The sequence below is a fragment of the Cloeon dipterum genome, chromosome 2, assembly GCF_949628265.1.
Source record: "Cloeon dipterum chromosome 2, ieCloDipt1.1, whole genome shotgun sequence".
Lineage (NCBI taxonomy): Eukaryota > Metazoa > Arthropoda > Insecta > Ephemeroptera > Baetidae > Cloeon > Cloeon dipterum.
The window spans coordinates 2,338,951-2,363,528 of NC_088787.1; the positions used below are offsets into that span (position 1 = coordinate 2,338,951).

The window sequence follows — 24,578 nt, forward strand, 5'->3', positions numbered from 1 at the left end:
GTTAAAATGAGTTTGCGCCGGTGGCTCTGTGGCAGGTTTATTGAATGCCGCCCACCGCGAAATTGGTGTCAAACGAAAGAGCACGAGTTCAACTACGTTTAGAGTCAGAACCAGGCTTGCAGATCAAATGGTGTTCGAGAAATCCGCTTCGCAAAAACGCTATTTTGGCTGCACGCTCCAGCTGCGAGAGCTGCCCGCCAGCGCCACGACGGTGCCGCCGGTGAACGGAAGTAACGACGTTCCCACTACCACCAGACACCGGCGCGTGGTGGGTTGACCTTTCGAACCTATATACTCACGTTAAATAAACAGACTTGAATATTTTACATCTCACACTGGAAACCCCATAATAAATGACAAAGTGTCTTTTTCCAAGGTGACAAGACAGTGTGGAATAGTTTATTTTTTACTTGCGAAGTAAAAAATATAGGTGATTCTCTGTGAGTTCAATCACATGAACGTATTTTAAATAATTAAAAAAGGTAAGAAATTCTCGAGAGTAGCGATTCCAGCCTCCAGGGATACCCCGTGACTTTCACTCTCATTTGTGCTTATCTTCACAGAAAAATGTCTGCCTCGCAAGTCACCAGAAATGTTGAAAATGTATGCATCTGGCTCGACAAAAGCGCCGATCATATTGCATAACAAGAGGAAATATACTGAGCATTTAATTTCAGCTCTGCTCCGCACTTCCCGTGGGCTGTTAGCTCGCCATGTCCTAATTTCATCATTGTGCGAAGGGCCGCAGAAAAATTTTAATTGTTTATCAGAAAATTAGTTATTGGAAACGATTTTTTAACCCGACCAAAATCTCTATATACATTTAAAAATGGATTAGATAAGAAAATACCAACACATATTAATTATATAGGGAATAATGCAATATTTATTATTATTTTCCTTGAATTATTCATACGAATAAAAGATTATTCTGTTGAAAAATGCGATAAACCATATAGCGTTATGTTCATATCTCTTTATTATTTTTAACTAGCCCACAACTAAATTGCAACACACTTTTTATTTTATAATAGTCTCAGTAAAAGGCTCCGTTTGCTGTCCGGGAAAAGGGTGAAGTCCATCGAAATGTGGCTGGAAGAGGTTTGCATTCTTTTTATCCTCAGGGTCAGCCACGCAATGACAAGTCTACAAAAAAGGATCAGGAACGGGTTTTATTGACGGTGTTTGGTCTGAAGAATGGACTCTGTGGCCTCAGGTTCTTATAAAGAGAACTCCAATTATTATAAATTGCAATTATTAAAATTATATTTAAATATTAAAGTTGAAATGAACATTTGATTTGAAGATGGCCGACTTATAAACGCAGAAATATACTAACTAAAAATTTACACCATTTGGCAAATATTCCATTTTCTGACAGAAAAAGCCTGTCATAGGTGTTGATCGTACCCAATGCCAGTTTTATTTACCTGCGGACGTGCCGAATAGATACGATCTTGCGCCGACTGCAGCCTTGAGTAGTTTGTGCCTAATCCCACCACCAGTTTCATTTGTCTCCGTCATCCAGAAAGTGCCGTTCGTGTCCAAGGCAAAAGTAAATGGCCAATAAGCATGCAGTTTTCCGACCTAAAAGAGTGCAGTGATTTAATATTGTTAGCCGGACAAACAATAAATTTTGTCGGGAATAAAAGGAGACTTTTACATAATATTTAATTTAAATTTTCACAAATCTGATAACAGATTGCAACAAACAGGAAACAAGGTTCGCCAATTGATTTCAATGTGTGAAAAGGTGATCATGTTAGAAATCATGATAGAAAAAATTTGGTGATATTAAAGCTATAAACGTTTTCTTTATTAAGCGGATTTTCTTTTACCTCGTGTAACCTCTGCTCAAGAAAGGGCTCCGAAATATTCCATTTGGAGACGTAATTCTCGTGGTAAAAGGCGGCATACAAGACATCGGCACTGTCCAATAAAATTCTGTATGGATTTTCTGTCCATTCGCCGATGAATTTCACAGCAGCGCTTCCGCCTTCATTCTTCAACTCAGACAAAGACACTGAGTACAGTTCTTTGGAACTATATCTTGCAAGGTACAACTGTCTAGCTTCGCTGTTGGGAGAGAGAGCCAAGGAATTCCATTGTCTCCTCGGTGTTTTAACCGACCAGGATTTGTCCATTTTTCGGTTGTACACGATTATGTGCTCAGAATAATGCTCCGTGATGTACGCAAGGTGATCGTCCGTTGTTTTGTCCAGCACTATATCACGCAGCCACCTTTTATTAGGTGCATGAGAGATGACGGTGTCGGTGTCCGGGAATCGGTGAACGCGCTCGGTTGTGTCGTTGTTGAGCAGGTCGAATATCCAAAGTTTCCTGAAACAGTTGCCGAGACCGTCATCAAGCACCCACAACCGACCATCAGGGTCCGTTTCTATTCCTTTGGCTGCCTGAATAGTCCCGCAGTTCTCCTTTCTCTAGAAAAAGAGATATACATTTTTCATTTTAGAGACCAAAAAATTAAAAATGTGAGAAGAAAATATGCCACGCAGTTAGTGAACGACGATTTTTTTGGCTAAAATATTCGACTATTTTTAGACTGTTTCTATGAGCAAATTAGACGGTTTTTGTCAATTTAGAGGTGGTTTTAGACGGTTTTATTTTTCATTGTTTATTCTTCGCTTTTTTATACATTTCACAAGAATACATATGTTTAACTTATGTACTATAGTGATTTATAAATAGCTTAAAATTGCATGATTCGTGCTCATTTGATTGTCCCGCAAGCTGAAGCTTAGAAAAAATAGTCAATCGTCTAAAATTCACAGCCCTAATTATGTTGCATATAATGTTGTTTAAAACGACGAAAAATAAAAAAAAGATGCAGTAATTTGAGAGTTGGTTTGCCATATTATTTAAGACAACACTCTTACAACATTTATTGCTATTAATTGAGTTGATTTCACGTCAAATTGTCCCAATTTATTCAAATAGATGCTTAAAACATTCAAGACTTACCCGTAAATCCCAGGATGGAAAAGGAGCAAGTTTTGGAGTTTCAGTCGACGTGCCGCTCGTTGGCAGCCACACCAAAGTGGCGGGAATTCCGTATTTCAATTCAAGGCTGAGAAACAGCCTTTCTCCAAAAACAGCCATGTGTCGAATTTCTACATATTTTGGATTGAAATTTTGTTTCATCTGGGCAACTGAAGTGTCCGCTCCTGATGGCCAGACGAAATCGAATTTGTCCCACTCGTAGACGGTTGTGAAGTTGACGGCGTTTCCCAGGCACAGGCCAAGCAAAAAGATGGCCGCTAAGAACGGAGACATTGTCTTCGAGCTGAAAGCAAAAAAAAATCAAAATTAAAACCATTTACTAACTTCTTTTAGTATCGATATTTATGCGTGGTTATTAATAGAAAAAAATTACCATTATAAATTTGTTAATAAAACCATTATTCTAAGCATAGTCTCAGTGGATTTAAAACCGTAAAAACCAACTATTATCCCTTTATCTTTCTTCCATCCTTATTATTGTACTAATGCGCATGCCTGTAGGTGCCTTCAATCTGTTCCAAACTGGAATACAACACAATAAGGCTTTTGCTCGCACCTTAGAGGTAAATTTTGTTTCTTTTGGTTAAAAGATCAACCCCAAATATAACGCACACGCGGAATTGACCAGTTGCATAAACCCTAAGTGTTCGAAGCCGCCAACAGATGGCGCCACCGTAGAATTTCGATTTTAAGGCACTTCCGCTGCGATTTCAGACCCAATCTAGCTACTACTGTGCATTCTTCAATTAATTTGCTATTTTTTGACGTGCTGAAAACCAAAATCGGTTCAGCCAATCGCCGTAGAATCGTGAAAAACTTTTTTTTGAAATGAAAAAATCTTTTCCAACGTTTCTACGGCGAATGGCTGAACCGATTTTGGTTTTCAGCACGTCTAAAAAAAAGCAAATTAATTAAAAAATTCAAAATAGCTAGATTGAGTCTGAAATCGCAGTGGAAATGCCTTAAAACCGCTTAAAACAAAATTTTTAAGAAAGTCTGTGGTTGCGCCATCTGTTGGCGGCTTCAATAACTAAGGGTTTATGCAACTGGTCAATTGGACTTATTTTTGTAACAATTCAATGGATTCATGGTTTTCGATTCACGAGGTCTCATATTAAACATGTCGCCGAGCCCTTTTGTTTGGTTTCGAACCGAAACCGAAACAAATTTTGATTAAAGTATAGCCTAAGGTTGCAACGCTCTTGGTGTCATTCATGATTTTCACGTGACTTCTGCTGGCTTTCGATTAAATTTTTTCCAATTTTTTTTGTCGACCTAATTGTGTAAGAGAGCGAAAGCGCATAACTCCCGGCTGAGGTCTCTGCACGTCCCGCTCGCGTTATCGCTGCCACAGTGAACTTGGACCCGTTTATCTTGGACGCTCAGTCCAGTGAAAACATATCATGAATAAATAAACTAAATTAACGTAGCCAAGCAGTTTTTGAGCCCAGATTAAAAAATTACAAAAATAAGGTCGTCTCCAATCCTCCTCCAGATTTAACTCGAGCAATATCTCATTTATACACGTTCCAAATTAAATCAATCAATGTATCGAATTCTTTTCAATATCATTTCCTGTCTGTTAAATCTCAGATAATCTTTATTTAAAAAATATTCAGTGGTTAAAACAATTTTTCTACATATATCAAAAGAATAGATGAGTTGCAATAAAACAGACCAATATAAAACGTTTTCTTTACCTTAAATGCAGCAAAAATCGCCCCCAAGTGTCAGCTGAGCCGACGCTCTGCCTTGTCGACGTTGAGAGAGCGTCTAAATAGCTCTTTTACTTTTGATAACTCGTCGGGTTGGAGGTCGGAAATGACGTCATTTCGCGTGGTAATTTTTCGGGTCGCAAAAGAAGTGCCCGCCGGAGGTTATTCTGAATAAACATCATGTCTAAATTGCATATTAATTGTAGTCCTGCAAGTTTTTTTTACTCAGCTGCAATTTGCCCATTTTCGGTACTCGTGCTGAGCCTCGGGACCTAAAAACTCGAGATTCGGCTTCTATTTACCGAGTCGAAACTAACTGCGGGCAGAAATCCAAAATCGCGCCCAGAGGACCGGAGTTATGAACTCCGAAAGGTTGCATTTTTACTCTAAATACCTTTTGTTAATATAGAGTTATCTTTGAATCTGGGCTAAAATTAAAAAATAATGAGTAAAATTGCAATGCGGAATTTATCTTGCGTCATTTTAAGACCAACTACGAGTCGATTTCATCAAAATCCTAGGACAAGATGGTTTTTGAATTTGGAAAAACCTTTTTTCTTCGTTTCCCCATAAAGAAGTAATAATAATTTCGGATTTTTTAGTTCTAATTTAATTTTAGTTCGATTTCTATAGCCTAATCATGGAAAACCGAGTTCGAGTTTTTTTCGTTGGTTCTTCTCGTGACGTCGTGACCCTCTTTGACCTGTCGGCCACACCAGCAACTTGTACTTTGGTCCCGCTCGCTCGCGCAGCCAAAAGAGACGTTTTGCGAGCGAGACGGAGAACAGTTACCGCACCAAAGGCACCTGATATTTTTCCATCTCGACCCACAAAATTCGAGGGCATCACCGAAGATGTTGCGGCAATGAAGGAATTGACCACCATACCTTAACATATTTCAGTTATTTTTTTCCTTAAAGCTCTGCTCCGCACTTCCCGTGGGCTGTTCACTCGCCTGGTCCTAATTTGATCACTGAGCGAGTGGCCGCAGAAAAAATTTAATTGTTTATTAGAAAATTAGTTTTTTAACCCGACCAAAATTTCTATATACATTTAAAAATTGATTAGATAAGAAAAACCAACACAGATTAATTACATAGGGAATAATGCAATATATAATTTTATTTTCGATGAATTATTCGTGTTGAAAAAGGCGATAATGTTCATCTCTCAATGTTATTTTTAACTAACCCACAACTAAATTGCAACACACTTTATTTTATAGTAGTCTCAGTAAAAGACTGTTTGCTGTCCGGGAAAACGAGGCATGTCCGTCGAAATGTGGCTGGAAGAGGTCTGCGTTCTTCTCATTTTCAGGATCAGCCACGCAATGGCAACTCTGCAAAAGGATCAGATAAGAGAAAGAGATTAGACTCCGTTATTGGCAAATTAATGTAAATATGAAGCACAAAATTTTATCATATTTCTCTCGTAGTTGGATTTTATTTACCTGTGGACGTGCCGAATTGATACGATTGTGCGCCGTGTGCAGCCTTGAGTAGTTTTGTCCTATCCACACGCCCACTTGCATTTCTCTCCGTCATCCAGAAAGTGCCGTTCGTGTCCAAGGCAAAAGTAAATGGCACTATTGCAACCAGTGTTCCGACCTAAAAAATGCAGTGACAGTGATTACAATGGGCGCAAAGGTAACATTTTTAAAATCACGATAACAATTATATTTTTACTGATTTTTAGAAATTTATAAAATCATTCAGGAAATTAAAAATTTTATTTATACAGGAAAATGTTTCGCATTATACCTCATGTGTCCGCTGCTCAAGAAAGGGCTCCGAAATATTCCATTTAGAGAGGTAACTTTTTTCGTTAAAGGCGGCATACAAGATGTTATCGCTGTCGATCAACATTCTGTAGGGTTTTCGAGTCCACTCGCCGATTAATTTGACAGCAGCGCTTCCGCCTTCATTCCTCAGCTCAGACACAGACACTGAATACAGTCCAGTGTAATCATGTCTTGTAAGGTACAACTGTCTCGCTTCCGTGTCAGGAGAGAGGGCCAAGGTATGCCAAAATCTCCATGGTGTTTTAACTGACCAGGATTTGTCCATTTTTCGGCTGTAAACGACGATGTGCTCAGGTTTAGAGTCCGTGATGTACGCGAGGTAATCGTCTGGCGTTTTGTCCAGCACCATATCCCGCAAGGACCTTTCATCAAATGAATTAGAGACGACTTTGTCCGGGAACTGGTGAACGAGCTCGGTTGTGTCGTTGTTGAGAAGGTCGAATATCCAAATTTTGCCCGAACAATTGCTGCTACCTTGATCAACCACCCACAACCGACCATCAGGGTCCGTTTCCAAACCTTTGGCCTTCTGAATAGTTTCGCAGTTGTCCTTTTTCTGGGAAAATAAATAAAAACATTTTTTATTACCGAATATTTCTAAAAGCATAGTTTGATTTAGAAAAATATTATTGAAATTAATTATATGTATACTTTTAATAATTTTAAATGAAGAAATGATTTTTTGTGCGCTGACGAAAATCGTTCAGTACGTGTAACACCAAAAGTTTTCTAACAACTGTAATTTTGTACGTAGAACATTAAAGAACGTCTTTGATGAAGTTTCTGAGCTCACCAATCGATTCCTGAGGGTCGAATTTGGTAAAGTAGATATTTTTCCGACCGAAAAAGTCCAGCTCAACGAAGAATGTTTTCCCGCCAAAACAGTATGAACCTATTTGCGAGAAGTGCGCATGCGTCAGAGCTAGCTGCTGTGGCAGAGGAGAAGTATCACGACAGCCACTAGCAGCCGGCGATTTGCGTTTGCCAGCTCTGACACATGGGCACTTCTCGCAAATAGGTTCACATATTTTTGGCGGGAAAAAAGTTCTTCGTCGTGCTGGACTTTTCGGTCGGAAAAAAGATCCACTATACCCAATTCGACCCTCAGGAATCGATTGGTGTGCTCAGAAACTTCGTCAAAGACGGTCTTTAATTAAATTAAATAAAAAAAGGAAAAAATTGGGGTAAATCTATATTTTGTTGGTTTCAAGTAAACAATTATCCATTTATGTATTGAATTGCTCAGAGGATTAAAGGTCTTAAACAATGCAAAATAATAAAGAATGTTGAAAAGTTTTCCGCACTGTTAAAATAAATTTTGTTTATTATTAAATGAATTGATTGCTCGTCAAATTTTCACGGATTATTCTAATCGAAGCTCAACTCTGATTGTCAGTTTTTCATTCAGAGACTTACGTGTAATTCCCAGGATGGAAAAGGAGCAAACTTCGGAGGTGCAGTCGACGTGTCGCTCGTTGGCAGCCACACCAAAGTGGCGGGAATTCCACGATAAGCTTCAAGGCTTAGAAAGAGCCTTTCTCCAAAAACAGCCATGAATGCAGGAGAAACATTCTTCGGCCTGTATTTGTCTTTAATCTGTCCATTTGAACTGTCCGCTCCTGAGGGCCAGACGAAATCGAATTTTTTCCATTCGTAGACGGTTGTGAAGTCGAAGGCGTTGGCCATCAGGCACAGGCCATGCAAAAAGATGGCGGCATAGAACGGAGACATTTTGTGTTCGAGCTGAAATCAAATAAAAACTTATCGATTCAGCACCGATATTTAATATTGATGATCAAAATTATGTATTGAAATGATTCGATAAAATCCTTTGTTCATTTTAGCACTCTCAGTGGATTAAAAATTAAATCATTAAAAGCTAGACTGAGTGGAGGTAGTAATGGCAAAATTCTCCAAGATATAAAAATTATAATAAGAATAAAAAAACCCGCTGAGTGGCGAAAAGGCGCTCGATCTGCACGTCCCGTTCGCGCGTTATCGCTTCATCCACAGTGACCTTGGGCCCGTTTCTCATGGTCGCTCAATCCAATGAAAATAAAACGAATAAATAAACTGGAGCAACATGGCCGATCATGCAGTTTTTGAATCCAGAAATAAAATAAATATGTCTCCACTCTTCTTTCAGATTTAACCGAAGCAAAATATCTCAAATTTTGACGTTAAACGTTTGCGTGGTGCGCGAGCAACGGTATGGAGCTCAACGTGGCCAAGTGTCACGTGATGGACGTGACAAGGGCTAAAAACGCGTTGCACCCCCCTTACACCGTCGGCGGCGCAGTGCTTGAGTACAACACGCCACCGAGCGCATCCTCGGCGTGCATGTGGGCAGTGACTTGCGGTGGAACAAGCACACAGACATCGCGCGCGGCAAAGCGGCCAAAGTGCTCTCGTTCGTGGCGCGCAACCTCTACGGCTGCACCCCACGCGTCAAGCGGCTGGCCTACCTGACGATGGTCAAGCCGCTCTTGTTCTACGGCACCCGTCCACCCAGTGCAACGTCCATAAATTTGAGAGAGTGCAAAATCGGGCCCTTCGGTTCGTGCATGGGCGGCATGTTTCCGAAAAAGCGAGAAAAGAGCTGCTGACGGTCCACCAGCAGCTCAGCCACAATGACATGACTTTCTTTATAGGAAATGTCTCGACGGTGAAACTGACATGGATGCTATGGAACGCATAATCGTGTGCAGAACAATGAGAAACTCGGATGGCGAGCACCGACTGATTCCTCCACGCGCACGCACTGATCTCGGAGTGCACTCGTTCTCATTTCGCTTCGTGCAACAATGGAATTCCCTCCCGTCCGCCATTAAAATGTGTCCGGTTTCCCAGTTTCCAAAATACAGTAAAATGTATGTGATTTTAAGTGTTATCTAGTATAGGCTGTAGTATGGTGAGTGATTGAGGTAAAAGTAACTTTTGCTTTTATTTTAGTCATGAGTTTCAGCGAGTTGATCGCTAATATACTACAAATGCCTAAATTTCTCCAATAATGTGATTTTTTGTCATATCATGTTTTAAATGTTTGACTTGTTATTGAGAAATAAACAGAATTGAATTGAATTGAGTTAAAAATTAAATCAATAAATGAATACATTTCTTTTCCATATCCTTCCTATGTGTTTTTTTTTCAAGACTGAGAAGAATTTTTAATTTTTAACACAAATCAAAAGCATAGATGAGTTGTGATAGGAAGAGACAAACACGAATCGTTTTTTTACCTTAAAAGCAGCAAAAATCACCTGTAACTTTCAGCTGAGCCGAGAGGCTGCCTTCTCGAGGTTGAGAGAGCGTCTAAATAGCGCTTTTACTTTTGATAACTCGTCGATCGGGTTGGAGGTCGCAAATGACGTCATTTCGCGTGACCATTTTTTGGGTCGCAAAAGAAGTGCTCGCCGGAGGTTATTCTGATTAAACGTCATGTCGAAATAAATCTGTCAATTGGCTGGAGTTTTTAGTTCTAAAATAATTATTAACCAACAATTATTTCGGCCTATTGTAAGATTTTCCTGAGAGGTTTTTTACTCGAGTGAGCAGTGAGCATATCTCAGGGCTCGTGGCGATTTTTCAAAGTTGGGATTCTCCCGATATCGAAAATCGAGATTCGGCTTTTACTAACCGCCGATGCAAAGGTAATTGTTTGCGGAAACCCATATTCGCGGCCATAGGACTGCAGTTATTAGCTCCGAGAGGATGTCTATTTTTAACCTGGAGAACCTTTTCGTCAAGGGATTATCAGGGATAACATTTTAGAAAATGGCTCACAACTCTCAAGCAACGCGGAATTATTTTTCTAGCAACATTTGAAAAACAAATAAGAGCCGATCCAATCAAAATCATATAGGATTTAACTTTGTAAAACGTGTTTTTTTCCCGTTTTCCTGTTCGAATAACAAGAGAAGTAATAATTTTTAGTTCTAAATCAATTTCGGCCACGATTAATCGACCCTATCCTCTTCTAATTGATGACCAATGATTCGAAATCGAGTTTGAGATTTTTCTGGCCAATACGCGAATTATGGCGATTTTTTAAAAAATTTAATGTTTCACTCGGCGCACGAACGAGCAGTGACAAAAAGGGCAGAATGGGCGCCGCCAACCTTTTGGACAATTTCTTTGTCTTTTAGCGATTGAATCAACCCCGGGGAGACAACAGTCTCGAGTTTGGCTATAGGGAATTTATTAAAATTAATTTTTTTTCGATTTATTTCCGTTTTGCACTTGCGGCTGTTCTCTTAGCCCAGCTCGCACGCACACCAATTATGGCCATCTTTCACGGTCGCCCGTGTTATGTTTTCAGCCTGAAATACCTGATTCAAGGCTTGTCCAGTCCATGGAAAAATTAAAGTAAATGTTTCACAACTTTTCTGCTTCGCTCATTCGCGAAAATGGTTTTATTTTTGTTAAAATTCGGCCGTTCGTCCAATCGTCGACCACGACCCCTCATCGGACTAGTCTCGGTCTGCGCTTCGACCTGCCATACCCTGACGACCTTTTTCAGGGTACCACGACCTGCAATCCTACACGAGGCATATTTTTGATGATTTTTCAGCGATTTCATCCACGATTTGTGACCCTTGCCAGTCACCGACCTTCCTCAGGTCACGTGATCTGAGATACGACCGCGAACTGTTTAGCAGAGCGGTGTTGCCAAACGCCTCGACTGACTTTAAGGGCAGGCGGTAGCTCCTTGTTTTAATTTAAAAAAATACAAGCAAAAAACCTCTATGGTTCAGTGTGTTTTAGAGAGGCAACTTTTGGCACGGCGTTGTCAAAGCCAAGGGCGACTAGACAGCCTTTGATACCACCTCATTGCGGTTTTTTCCTTGTCTCTTTAAAAATGGATGATATATTCTCGAGAGTCTCGCAAATCCAGCCTTTTTCACGTCCGTGATTATCTCACTGCCAAGTGGGCGTATCTTCACAGCAAAAATTCTGCCTCGCAGATAATATTATCAGTGGAGTTGTTGAAAAAGTATGCAACCGGCTCGACAAAAGCGCAGAGAAAATTGCATAACGAGAGGAAATACTACTGAGCATTTTTAATTTCAGCTTGACTATCAATTAAAATATTAATTTTTACAGAAATTGACTCGCACAATTATGAAAATGGTTGTTTAGCGCAAACCAATGTCATCTTAGTTGTCTAGTTTAATTCGTAAAAAATAATGCAAGCATGAAATAATTATATTAACTGTAAGGGGAAACGAATTACCGCTTTTGTTTATGAAAAAATCTTTTTCTTGTAAATTCTAAGCTCTATTTTTCCGAGAAAATTTCCAGAAAATTGTCAAAATTATTTTTTTAACTTGACCAAAATGTCTATATAGATTGAAAAATGGATTAGATAAGAAAAACCATCACAGTATTACTATAAAGAGAATAATGCAATTATATTTTTTTATTTAGCCCCAAAAATTCCAACAAATAATAGATTATTCTGTTAGAAAAGACGATAAACCATAAAGCGTTATTTTTTTCAACTAACCCACAAATAAATTGGAACACAATTTACTATATACTAGTCTCAGTAAAAGACTGTTTGCTGTCCGGGAAAAGGAAGAAGTCCATCGAAATGTGGCTGGAAGAGGTCTGCATTCTTCTCATTTTCAGGATCAGCCACGCAATGGCAAGTCTGCAAAAGGATCAGATAAGAGAAAGAGATTAGACTCCGTTATTGGCGGTGTTTGGTCCGAAGAAATGGACTCTCTGTGGCCTCATATTCATGAAGAGGACTTCAATAATTAATATAAATTGCAATTAATAAATTTAAATGTACATTTGTTTTGAGGATGGCCGACACTTATAAACAGAAATACTATGTAACTAAAAATTTATGCATTTTAGCAAATATTAATTATCTGACAGAAAAAAAGGCTGTCATAAATGTTCATCGAGTCAAATACCAGTTTTATTTACCCGTGGGCGTGCCGAGTAGGTATTTTCTTGCGCCGACTGCAGCCTTGAGTAGTTTATGCCTCATCCCACCACCAGTTTCATTTCTCTGTGTCATCCAGAAAGTGCCGTTCATGTCCAAGGCAAAAGTAAATGGCCAATAAGCATGCAGTTCTCCGACCTAAAAGAGTGAAACGATTTGATAATGTTATCCTGACAAAGCATAAAATTGTAGGAAAGTTCAACTTTTAACATGGGAATTTTATACTGTAGCAAATTAAAAATTTGACCGTGTGACGGAAGATCTGTCTTGGGTTGAACAATGTGCGGAATAGGCAACAATTTTAAAATAACGATAAAAAATATTTTTATTTATTTTAAGAAGTTGTTAACATTATTCAGGCATGTTAATGTTACCTCATAAAACCGCTTCTCAAGAAAGGGCTCCGAAATATTCCATTTGGAGAGGTAATTCTGGAATGAAATGGCGGCATACAAGTCATTGGCGCTGTCGACTAGCATTCTGTAAGGCACTCCAGTCCATTCGTCGATGTATTTCACAGCAGCGCTTCCGCCTTCATTCTTCAGCTCAGAAAGAGACACCGAATACATTTCTCTAGAGTTCAATCTTCCAAGGTACAACTGTCTCGCTTCCCTGATAGGAGAGAGGGCCAAGGAATACCAACTCTTCATCCCTGGGGTTTTAACTGACCAGGATTTGTCCGTTTTTCGGTTATAAACGACGATGTGCTCAGATTCAGGGTCCGTGATGTACGCAAGGTAGTCGTCTGGCGTTTTGTCCAGCACGATCTCACGCAGGGCCCTTTTGTCATATGAATGAGAGACGACTGTGTCCGGGAATTGGTGGACGCGCACGGTTGTGTCGTTGTTGAGAAGGTCGAATATCCAAACTTTGCTCGGACAATTCCAGCCACCTTCATCAAGCACCCACAACAGACCATCAGGGTCCGTTTCCATTCCTCTGGCCTCCTGAATAGTGTCGCAGCTGTCTCTTGTCTGCCAAGATATATATAAATATTTACTACCAAATATTTCTAAAAGCAGTTGATTTAAAAAAAATAATGAAAAAAATGATTTTTTGTTCGCTTAAAGATCGTTTAGTAAGTAAAACCAAAAGAAAGAAGAAAAGCTTATTTCTACGTTTCCCAACAACTATACTTTTGCACGTAGAACATTAAAGACCGTTTTTGACAATGTTTCTGAGCACACCAATCGATTCCTGAGGGTCGAATCAGGTACAGCAGATATTTTTTCCTACCAAAAAGTCCAGCGCAACGTGCGAATTGTTTTCCCGCCAAAACTATAGTTTATATATATGAATGCGAGAACACTGCTCATGCCGGCTGCTATAGTGGCTGGCGTGGCGCTTCTCCTTAGCCACACCTGCTCTGACGCATGCGCACTTCTCGCAAATACGTTCACATTGTTTTGGCGGGAAAAAAGGTTCTTCGTCGCGCTGGACTTTTCAGTTGGAACATCCACTTTACCTTATTCGACCCTCAGGAATCGACTGGTGTGCTCAGAAACTTAGTCAAAAACGGTCCTTAATTAAATAAAAAAGGAAAAAATTGGGGAAATTATATATTTTTGTTGTTTCCAAGTGAAAAATTGTTCCATTTATACTGAATCGCTCAGAGGAATAAAGCAAAAAATAAAGAATTTTGAGGAGTTGTCAGATTTTTTAAAAATCACACTGATAAGTAAATTTTCAACTCAGTTTTTTCATTCAGAGACTTACGTATAATTCCCAGGATGGAAAAGGAGCAAGCTTTGGAGGAGTAGATGACGTGCCACTCGTTGGCAGCCAAACCAAAGTGGCGGGAATTCCGGGATACCTTTCAAGGCTTAGAAACAGCCTCTCTCCAAAAACAGCCATGTGTCGAATTTCAACATTATCCGGAATGAAATTTTGTTTAATTTGTCCAATTGAAGTGTCCGCTCCTGATGGCCAGATGAAATCGAATTTGTCCCATTGGTAGACGGTTGTGAAGTTGACGGCGTTGGCAAGGGAAAGGCCAAGCAAAAAGATGGCAGCAAATAACGGAGACATTGTCTTCGAGCTGAAATCAAATGGAAAACCGTATAAAAAAAACTAGATTCAGCACCGATAATTATTCGTGATGTTTTGCGCTAAAATTATTCGATAAAATCCTCATTCAATTTAGCACTCTCAGTGGATTGATAATTAAATAGATAAATACTGAAAGGAGGTAGAAGTAGCAAAATTTTCCAAGAAATAAAAATTATAAACTGAGTTTTGAAGGAATAGCAGGAGCAAAATGCTTAATGACTTGGCCTGTTTAAATTCGAAACTGGTTCAATATTATTTAGAGCGAAATTTGAATATAAATCGCCAATGATTCTCAGAAAAGTGGTCGTAAGAAACAAATAAATGAATAATTGTGTACTTTATTCTGACCTGAAAGTGGAAAATATACTTCATTTATATCAGCCTATATGTTGTTGTTACGCTCTTTTGAAGATTTCTACCCTTTAATACGTTGGAGATGATTTTATTTTCAAGTTATTCCTGCCGGATTTTGCTCAAGTTTTATTCAATTTTTGTTGACTTGGTTGTGTTGAGATAATGAAAGAATAAAAAACCCGCTGTGGGACGAAAAGGCGCTCGATCTGCACGTCCCGTTCGCGCGTTATCGCTCGCACAGTGAACTTTCACCCGTTTCTCGTGGTCGCTCAATCCAATGAAAATATCACGAATAAATACATAAAAATAATTAACATAGCCGAACAGTTTTTGAGTCTTGAAAAATTAAAAAAAATAAACACGTTGGAAACGCTTATTCTCCACTCCTATACTTCAGATTTAACCGACGAAGCGCTATTTTTTCCAAGTTCAAATTTCTTTTCTGTATGAGTCCTGTCTGTTAAATCTAAGAAAAGCATTTTAAAAAAAGTAATGAATGGCTAATAAAGATAATTTCAGTGCGTACATAAAAACATTTATTTTAACATACTGGATTTTTAAATTTTTAACACAAATGAAAAGCATAGAGATGAGTTTCAATAAAACAATCCAAAACGAAACGTTTTCTTTACCTTGAATGCAGCGAAAATCGCCTCCAAGGGTCAGCTGAGCCGAGACGCTGCTTTGCCGAGGTGGAGAGAGCGTCTAAATAGCGCATTTAATTTTGATAACTCGTCGGGTTGGGTTGGAGGTCGGAAATGACGTCATTTCGCGTGATGATTTTTTGCGGCGATGAGGGAGACGCAAATGATTGCTCGCCAGGCGTTCTCATAAATATGATAATTGGTTGGAGGTTTTAGTTCTGAGATAACTATACTAACCGAAAATTAGTTCAGTCGGTCCATGGTTGTCCATTTTTAACCCTGAGAACCGTTTCGTCAGGGATATTGAATGAAATTTTTAAAAATGGCTCACAATCAACGCGGAGTTTTTAAAGAAAGTTTTTTAAAACAAATACGTGTCGATCCAATCAAAATCCTAGGATTGAACTTTGAAAAACGTGATTTTTTCCGTTTTCCTGTTCGAATAACAAGAGAAGTAATAAATTTTAGTTCTAAATGAAATACGGCCACGATTAATACCCTATCCTCTTCTAATTGATGACCAATGATGCGAAACCGAGTTTGAGATTTGTCCGCTCCATTGGCGAATTTCTACGATTTTTCTCAAAAATTTGGCTTTTTTTTGGCAGCATAAATGGGTACAATAATGGGCGCCGCCGAGCTCCTGGACAATTTCTTTGCCTTTTAGTGTTTGAATCACCGCGGGGAGTTAACAGAAACTCTAATCTCGTGTGTGGTCATTGGCAATTTGTTAATAAAATTATTTTTTTCGCTTTGTACAAGGAGCCCAGCTCGCACGCACACCAATTTTGGCTTGTGAAACGCAATCTTACGGCCGACCGTGCCATGTTTTCGGCTCGAAATACCCGATTCAAGGCTTTTCCGGTCCATGGAAAAATTACAATAAAGTTTTCACAACTTTTCGGCTTTGCCACGCTAGCGCCTTGGCCAACGGGCGCTAGGGTCAGTCGAGGCGGCTGCGGCCACACACCCCTCTGCTAAACAGTCCGCGTTCGTATCTCAGATCACGTGACCTGAGGAAGGTCGGTCACGGGCAAGGGTTTCAATTTGTGGCCGCGTTTCACCAAATGTGCTTGAAATTGCAGAAAAAATCATACAGAATGGGCTTTGTAGAGGATTTCTGGTCAGGGTAACCCTGAAAATGTTATTCATATGAGGAAACAAAAAAAATAATCTCGTTTTTCAAACTTCAAAATTTATAGCCTCCTAAGATTTTGATCTGATCGACTCGAATTGTGTCATAAAATGATGCCGGATAAATTTCGTGTTGACTATAGCATCATTTTTGTACTTTTTCCCTGACGAAAGGTACTCGTAGTGAAAAATGGAAAACCTCTCCAGTCATTTCCACACACTGTTAACTTCGTATCGGTTAGTAGAGGCCGAATCCAGAGATTCTAGAGAGGCCCGCTAATGCCGAAAATGGGCAAATTGCCCTGAGACCTGAAATGCTCGCAAGAGTAAAGAAAAACTCTTAGGAAAATCTTATTAATAGGCCGAACTAATTTTTGGTTCAGAGACTAAAAACTACAGATTTATTTAGATACGATATTTATTCAGAATAACCTCCGGCGGGCGCTTCTTTTGCGACTCAAAAAATTATCACGCGAAATGACGTCATTTCCGACCTCCAATCCAACCCGTCGAGTTATCAAAAGTAAAAGCGCAATTTAGACGCTCTCTCAACCTCGACTTGGCATCGTCTCGGCTCAGCTGAAAATTGGGGCCGATATTTGCTGCATTCAAGGTAAAGGAAAAGTTGTGTTGGCTTATTGTTTTATTGAAACTCGTTTATGCTTTTGGTTTGTGTTGGAAATTAAAAATGCAGCCCAGTTCAAAACAACAATATTTTCAACCACTGAATATTTTTGTAAATATTGATTTAACTTATAGAAAGGAAATGTACTCGTTTATTGATTTAATCTTGAACGTGAAAATTGAGATATTGATTTCAATATTAATTTAATTTTAAATTTTAAATCGGCCGATTCAGGTGTGGAGACAAAAAGTGTTTCCTACGTGCTATTTTTTTTAATTTTCTGGACTCAAAAACTGCTTGGCTTTTAATTCAGTTCATTCATTCGTGATGTATTTCCATTGGATTGAGCGACCATGAGAAACGGGTTCAAATTCACGGCGGCAGCGATAACGCGCGCGAACAGGACGCACAAATCGCGAGCGCCTTCTCGTCCCACAGCGGGGATTTTTACACTTCCGCATGACCCCAAAAATTGGGAAAAAAAATATTGAAAAGCTAGCAGAAATAACGTGAAAATCATGAACAGCAGCAAGAGCGTTGCAACCTTAGCTATAATTTAATTCCTTTAATCAAAATTTCGGTTCAAAACCAAACAAAAGGGATCGGCGACACATTTTTAATATACGAGACCTCGTGAGTTGAAATCCACGAATCCGTTGAATTGTTACAAAAATAAGTCCAATTCCGTGTTGTTCTTTTAACAAACGAACAAAATCATCCTCTGAGATGCGAGCAAAAGCCTTGTTTTTTATTGCATTTTGGAACAGATTGAAGGTTCCTAAAGTCACCACGACACGCGCATAAGGAATAAGGATAAAGGGACAGTAGTTGGTTTTTTTTCAGTTTTAAATGTACTGAGGCTATGCTAGAATAATGAGATTATGAGCAAATAATGGTAAAACAAATTCTATTGACAATCACGCGGTACAAATTAATTTTTTTTCAGCTGGATCACAATGTTTCCGTTCGTTGCTTCCATCTTTTTGCTTTGCCTGTGCCTGGCAAACGCAATCAACTTCACAACCGTCTACGAGTGGGATCAATTTCATTTCATCAGGCCAGCAGGAGCGGAAACGGACACTTCAAATGGACAGATTAAAGATGAATACAAGCCAGGCGATGTTTATCCTAGATACATGGCTGTTTTTGGAGAAAGGCTATTTCTAAGCCTTGATTCGTCTTCGGGAAATCTGGTGTGGCTGCCAACGAGCGGCACGTCGACTGCTCCTCCAAAACTTGCTCCTTTCCCAACCGGCCAATTTCATGTAAGTCTCCGAAATTCAAAACCGTCTTGAGCGCTTCTAATTGTTAGAATAAATTGGGATAATTTTATAATAAAAAATATTTTTAAAGTTGACGTCGCTTAAATATCGGACGAATTTTCAAATTACTGCTCGAGACATTCAACTTTCACTCCTTTGAGTTACGTTAGTAAAAATTATTTTACTGAATAAGAATAGCAAAATCTAATATTGTCTCCTCAAAATTTTATTTCAGCGACGTTCCACGTTAAATTATACAGTTGGACAAATTAGAAAAATATTTTATTTTTAACATTTGTAGTCTCGTGCTGAACGAGACGTCTCGCATTCAGTCCGAATAATTTTTAGTAATTAAATAATTTTTATCCGCTTTTAGAATTTATTGCTAAATGTCGAGTAATTAATACAAAAATCTATACCCAGCAAGAAATTGGAAATCCGAGAATATCCGCCCTATGAAATCGGGCTGTACAGAAGTATTATCATCCGGATATCCAATTTCTTGCTGGGTAATAGTCTGCTTTTATATATATAGTAACTGTTTTTATTTTTCTTCCCAGAAAAAAGACAACTGCAATTCTATTCAGATGGCCTACGGCATGGAAACGGACACTGATGGTCGGTTGTGGGTGCTTGATGACGGTAGCGAGATTTGTCCGAGCAAACTTTGGATATTCAACCTTCTCAAAAACGACGCAACCGAGTTGATTCACCACTTCCCGGACACAGTCGTCTCTCATGCATATTCTAATAGGTACCTGCGAGGTATCGTGCTGGAAAAAACGGCAGACGATTCCCTTGCGTACATCACGGACTCTTTTCCTGAGCACATCGTCGTCTACAGCCGAAAATTGGACAAATCCTGGTCGGTTAAAACACCAGGCAGAAAATGGGAATGCTTGGCCCTCTCTGCTGACAGGGAGGCGAGACAGTTGTACCTGGGAAGATTTAATTCCGATGAACTGTACTCAGTGTCTGTGTCTGAGCTGAAGAATGAAGGTGGAAGCGCTGCTGTCAAATTAATCGGCGAATGGACTGGAATACCTTACAGAATGTTGATCGACGGCGCCAACGTCTTGTATGCCGCCTTTACCACACAGAGTTACGCCTCCAAATGGAATATTTCGCAGCCCTTTCGTGAGCAGAGATTACACGAGGTGAAAATTCCGTTAAAAATTAAAGTTTTGGTACTGCCGTACAAATTTGAAATTTTTGGAATAATTTGTTTATAGCTTTTATGTCACGAAATAATTTTTATCGTGATTTCTAACATAGCCGCCTTTTTTAACCATTGAAACACTTGTTGCAAGCAAATTTTGGGGGAAATTTATTTCAAATATTAAAAGGCCCCTTTTTTACTTCCGACAATTCATGCGTTATTTGGCTAATAATATCAAATCACTGGTTTCTCTTAGGTCGGAGAACTGGATGGTTATTGGCCATTTACTTTTGCCTTGGACGCAAACGGCAATTTATGGGTGACGAAGAGAAATGAAACTAGGCATCAACTACTCAAGGCTGCAGTCGGCGCAAGATCGAATTTATTCACAGGTGAATAAAATCCTAGAGTGCACTTCCATTGCGAGAATAACACGCTTATTTACCATATTACAGTTCCAACGACCCTTGCTGAGACCTCAGGACAGCAGGAAATCACAGAATCATCCACATCATCCCTTCGTGAAGAATCTACCCCTCCTCCCTCTTTAACAACTGGAGAAGCGCAGAATCTACTCGGAGTCTTCTTTATCAATCTGAGTCCACAGAGTAAACTTATTGGAAAGACGCAGCCCCGCCCACAAAGTTCAATCTCTCTCCCGTTCCTCGTCCTTTTGCAGACTTGCCATTGCGCGGCTGACCCTGAAATCGGGAAGAATGCAAACCTATATCAGGTACATTTCGAAGGAAAATCTTGCGGACAGCAAACAGTTTTCCAATAAAAATAAAGTGTGTTGCTTTTTAATTTTGGGTTAATTAAAATAAACCTAGAGATGATCATAATGCTATGTTGTTTTTATTGTCTTTTTTAACATAATAATATTTTATTTGTAAGAATATTTCTAGTTAAATAAAAATATATACTCCAATATTCCCTTTATAATTAATCTGTGTTTGTTTTCCTTATCTAATCCAAGTTTTAAATATATACACAGGGTTTGGTCATGTTAAAAATCCTTTTCAATAATTAATTTTCTAATAAAAGTTTCCAAGAGTTTATTGAGTGTTCTGCCGTGCTTTCTTAAAAAAATTTCAATTGCAATTTTCTCAGAAAGATAGAGCTTAAAATTTACAAGTCTGCAATCAAAATAAATTTTATGTAAACAGAGCGGTAATTTTGTTTTCCTTTTTATTTAATATAATAATTTCATGCTTGCATTACGTTTGACAATAAAAAGTAAACAGCCAGCTTGACATTGCTGTGCGTTAGATCAATTTTCGTGTTAAAGCTGAAATGTAAAGCGGTGCATATTTCCGATTGTTATGCAATTTTCTCTGCGCTTGTGTCGAGCCGGTTGCAAACATTTTCAACAACTCCACTGATGTTATCTGCGAAGCAGAAATATTTCTCTTATGATAAGCGCACATGGCAGTGAAAATCACGGGACAAGTTGAAGGCTCACCACGACCCTCCATTCGAAAGTTCTTCAATCTGGCATGCCCAAACGACCTTTCCCAGGGTACCCCGACCTGAGATCGATTTCCAGGCCGAATTTAATTGAATTTTCGGCGTTTTTAAGCAAGTTTGACGCTGCTTTGCGGTGACTTCGCACCCTTCAGTCCACCAACCTTCCTCAGGTCGCGCATCGTGAGCAGTCTAACTACTCGGTTTTACCGGCGGCGACGATTCATTTCGCTTCCTTCGTGATAATTAGAGTGCATTAAAGTGGGTTTTGAAATCGCGAAGCGGTGCAGCATGCACAACAGGCGCATTATTTTATTGCTTTTTGCCACGACCTGAAACCCTTTCCCGGGTCAAATTTGAACGATTTTTTTCCCCGGTGTCTGCCAAAGTTTAAGAAGCACAGTGAGGCGATGCACTGTGCGGCGCCGCGCGGCGCCGCCAACAATAACTCTGCTCTGCGGCGAAGCACTTTTCTGCGTCTAATCTCTCTCCTGTTCCTGATCCTTGTTAGACAGTCATTTTAAAATTTAGCGTTTGAATTCGTACAAAAATTAATTATGAAATTGATTGCCAAGCTGAAATTAAATGCTCAGTATACATATTTCCTCTTGTTATCTGCGCTTTTGTTGTGCCGGTTGCGCACATATTAAACAACTCTACTGATATTAACAGCAAAAGGCAGAATTTTTGCTGTGAAGACACGCCCACTTGGTAGCGAAAATCACGGGACACCTCTGGACAAGTTAGTTGGAGGCCGCACAATTGCGACTTTGGTGAATATTTCATCATTTTCCATGCATATGAAGAAGTTCTGTATCAGGTATTTCAGGCCGAAAACATAACGCACAGACGGCCGTAAGAAAAGCGCGTCACAGGCCGGCGGCGGAGACAAAAGAGTGCAGTGTGCCCGCGAGCTGGGCCAAAAGAACTACCGCGCGCACGTCGCAGCTCACCGCGTTAAGATGAGCATTGCAGAGTAAAAAATATGCCACGGTGTCCTCAGGTTGCGTGACCTGAGGAAGGTCGGTGTCAGGCGATGCTGAAAATCGTCCATAAATTTGCTCAAAATTACTTAAAAAGGATAAAAAACCGGTCCAGGATTGTATTTCAGGTTGGGGTACCCTGAAAAAGGTCGTTAGGGTACCGCAGGTCAAAGCCCCGTCCGAGACTTGTCTGATGCGGGTTCGTGGTCGATTATCGGACATACGGTCGAATTTTAATAAAAACAATAACATTTTTTCCCGTGAGAAAAAATGAAAAAATCTCGAAATGAATAATTCAATTACCTAGAAAATAAAGAAATAATTTTTTCGTGCCCGTCCGAGCACTGCTTTCGCGGCTTTCGCCACAAACAAGGAAAAACCGCATTGAATTTGTTGATCGGCGATCGCACTACTTGGCTTTGATAACGCCGTGCCTTCAGTTCATCCGTAAAAAGTGTTTCTATTATTAAATTATATACTTGTCCCTTTGAAATATCGATCTGTATAACATTACAATCCAAATGATATAAGCATATCAATAAACTAGAGGAAAAACTGAGCCATACGTAAAATTCTGTTTTTTTTTCTTAAAGATAATTTAATCAACCATTGCACTCTCTAACCTTTTTTTAATAAATCCTAAATCTTATCGGAAAGTGATTACTTGATTTGTAAGTCATTACTTATATAGCATTAGCGATCCCATCCATAGAATTAAATAGTTATTTCTCCTTTTTAATTTATTTCTCGCCTCCCGCAAATTGCATTTGTTGCGGTCAGGAATAACCCAAGGACAAAAAACAGCCAATTTGCGTGTTTTTTAAACGGGATGTTTTCAAACAAAGAACGCCGGCCAAGCACTTTTATTTGCGACTCAAAAAAACATCACGTGAAATGATGCGGTTTGCCATTTCCGACCCCAACCCGATGAGGTAACAAAAGTAAAAGCGCAATTTAGACGCTCTCTCACCCTCGACTAGGCAGTGTCTTGGCTCAGATGACTCTTGGGGGCCATTTTTGCTGCGCATTTAAGGTAAGGAAAACGTTTCGCGTTGGTCTCTTTTATTGAAACTCATCTATGCTTTTGATTATAGAGTTAAAGATTAAAAATACAGCTGTTCAAATTAAAATTTTATTTATTTACGTACGCAAATTATTTTTTTAATTAAAGACGTGAAAATATAGGTATTGCTTCGGTTAAATCTGATGCAGGTGTGGAGATGAAGCGTTCCCTACGTGTTATTTTTTTATTTTTCTTGACTCAAAAACTGCTCGGCCAAGTTACTTTAGTTTATTTATTCGAGTTTTTTTCGTTGGATTGAGCGACCATGAGAAACGGGTTCAAGTTCACTGTGTCAGCGATAACGCGCGCGAACAGGACGCACAAGTCGCGAGCGCCTTATCGTCCCACAACTGGGAATTTCACGCTTTTCTTCTCTTACACAAGTCGACAAAAAACAGTCGTCACTCATCAGGTGGCGGGACCTGAGGAAGGCCGAGGAGAGGCGATGTTGATAATTCGTTTTCGCGTATCGTCAAGCGATAAATCATTAAAATTCGGCTTGGGAAAGGTTTTCAGGTTGAGACACCCTGGGAAAGGTTGTTTAAGTATGTCGGATTAAAGCCCTACCTGAGACGCGTTGGATGAGGGGTCGTGGTCGACGATGTGGCGAACGGTCGAATTTAAATAAAACAAAAAAATTTAAATAAAAGCGTATGCGAGTGCGCGCCGGCCGGCAGCAATAGCACGTGCCTCTGTTCACGCTGCACGGCTCCGCGAGTGCGAAATCCGGCGCTGGCATAACCGCGTAATAGCACTAATAGCAGTCGTCAGGTCGTGAAACCTGAGGAAGGTCGGTGAAAAATCGAAGCCGATCACCGACAAATATGATTAAAAAAACATTAAAACAGGTCTGGGCAAGGATCTCAGGTGGCGGGGTACCCTGAGAAAGGTTTTTTGGGTAGACCAGATCCAAGCCCTGCCCGAGATCTGTCGAATGAGGGTTCGTGGTCGACGATAGCACGAACGGTCGAATTATCACAAAATTAAAACCACATTTGTCGATGCAGAGTGCAGTGCGCACACTCCGCGTGTACAAAACAGTCATTTTTTGTTTTGTTTCCTTTTATTTAATATAATAATTTCATGCTTGTATTATGATTAAAATTTAAAATTAAACAACTAACTTGCATGACAGTCATTTTCTGAATTGTCCGTTTTAATTCCTTTAAAAATTAAGCATCATTACGATAGTCAAGTTGGAATGAAAGGCGGAGTAAATTTCCTCTGGTTATGCAATTTTCTCTGCGCTTTTGTCAAGCCGGTTGCGTACATTTTCAACAGCTCTACTAATTTATCTGCGAAGCAGAATTTTTGCTTTGAAGATCTGCGAAAATCAAGGGACTGCATT

General features: G+C 39.6%; 4 protein-coding genes across 5 annotated transcripts in view; 1 reads left to right on the forward strand and 3 right to left on the reverse strand.

The window, feature by feature from the left end:
- The window catches only part of LOC135936788 (protein yellow-like), a 68,581-nt gene that overhangs the window by 8,719 nt on the left and 35,284 nt on the right, over positions 1-24,578 (reverse strand). The window lies entirely within an intron of this gene.
- Positions 893-15,580, reverse strand: LOC135936786 (protein yellow-like). The gene is made up of 5 exons (XM_065479735.1): positions 15,529-15,580; positions 2,983-3,304; positions 1,839-2,441; positions 1,431-1,587; positions 893-1,146 (listed from the first exon to the last, which is right to left on the reverse strand). Exons 2-5 carry the CDS (start codon positions 3,292-3,294, stop codon positions 1,127-1,129), a joined length of 1,092 nt encoding a protein of 363 aa, XP_065335807.1. The 5' UTR covers positions 3,295-3,304; positions 15,529-15,580; the 3' UTR covers positions 893-1,126.
- Positions 5,825-9,876, reverse strand: LOC135936099 (protein yellow-like). 2 transcript variants are annotated; one of them, XM_065478790.1, is made up of 5 exons: positions 9,798-9,876; positions 7,954-8,280; positions 6,497-7,093; positions 6,187-6,343; positions 5,825-6,075 (listed from the first exon to the last, which is right to left on the reverse strand). In XM_065478790.1, the coding sequence occupies exons 2-5, from the start codon at positions 8,266-8,268 to the stop codon at positions 6,056-6,058; spliced, it is 1,089 nt and encodes a 362-aa protein (XP_065334862.1). In that variant the 5' UTR covers positions 8,269-8,280; positions 9,798-9,876; the 3' UTR covers positions 5,825-6,055. The 2 variants fall into 2 exon arrangements, with proteins under 2 accessions (XP_065334862.1, XP_065334861.1); XM_065478789.1 differs by having other exon boundaries at positions 9,777-9,862.
- Positions 17,216-20,656, forward strand: LOC135937307 (protein yellow-like). Its single transcript, XM_065480454.1, has 5 exons — positions 17,216-17,287; positions 18,246-18,564; positions 19,122-19,718; positions 19,977-20,112; positions 20,176-20,656. The coding sequence occupies exons 2-5, from the start codon at positions 18,256-18,258 to the stop codon at positions 20,499-20,501; spliced, it is 1,368 nt and encodes a 455-aa protein (XP_065336526.1). The 5' UTR covers positions 17,216-17,287; positions 18,246-18,255; the 3' UTR covers positions 20,502-20,656.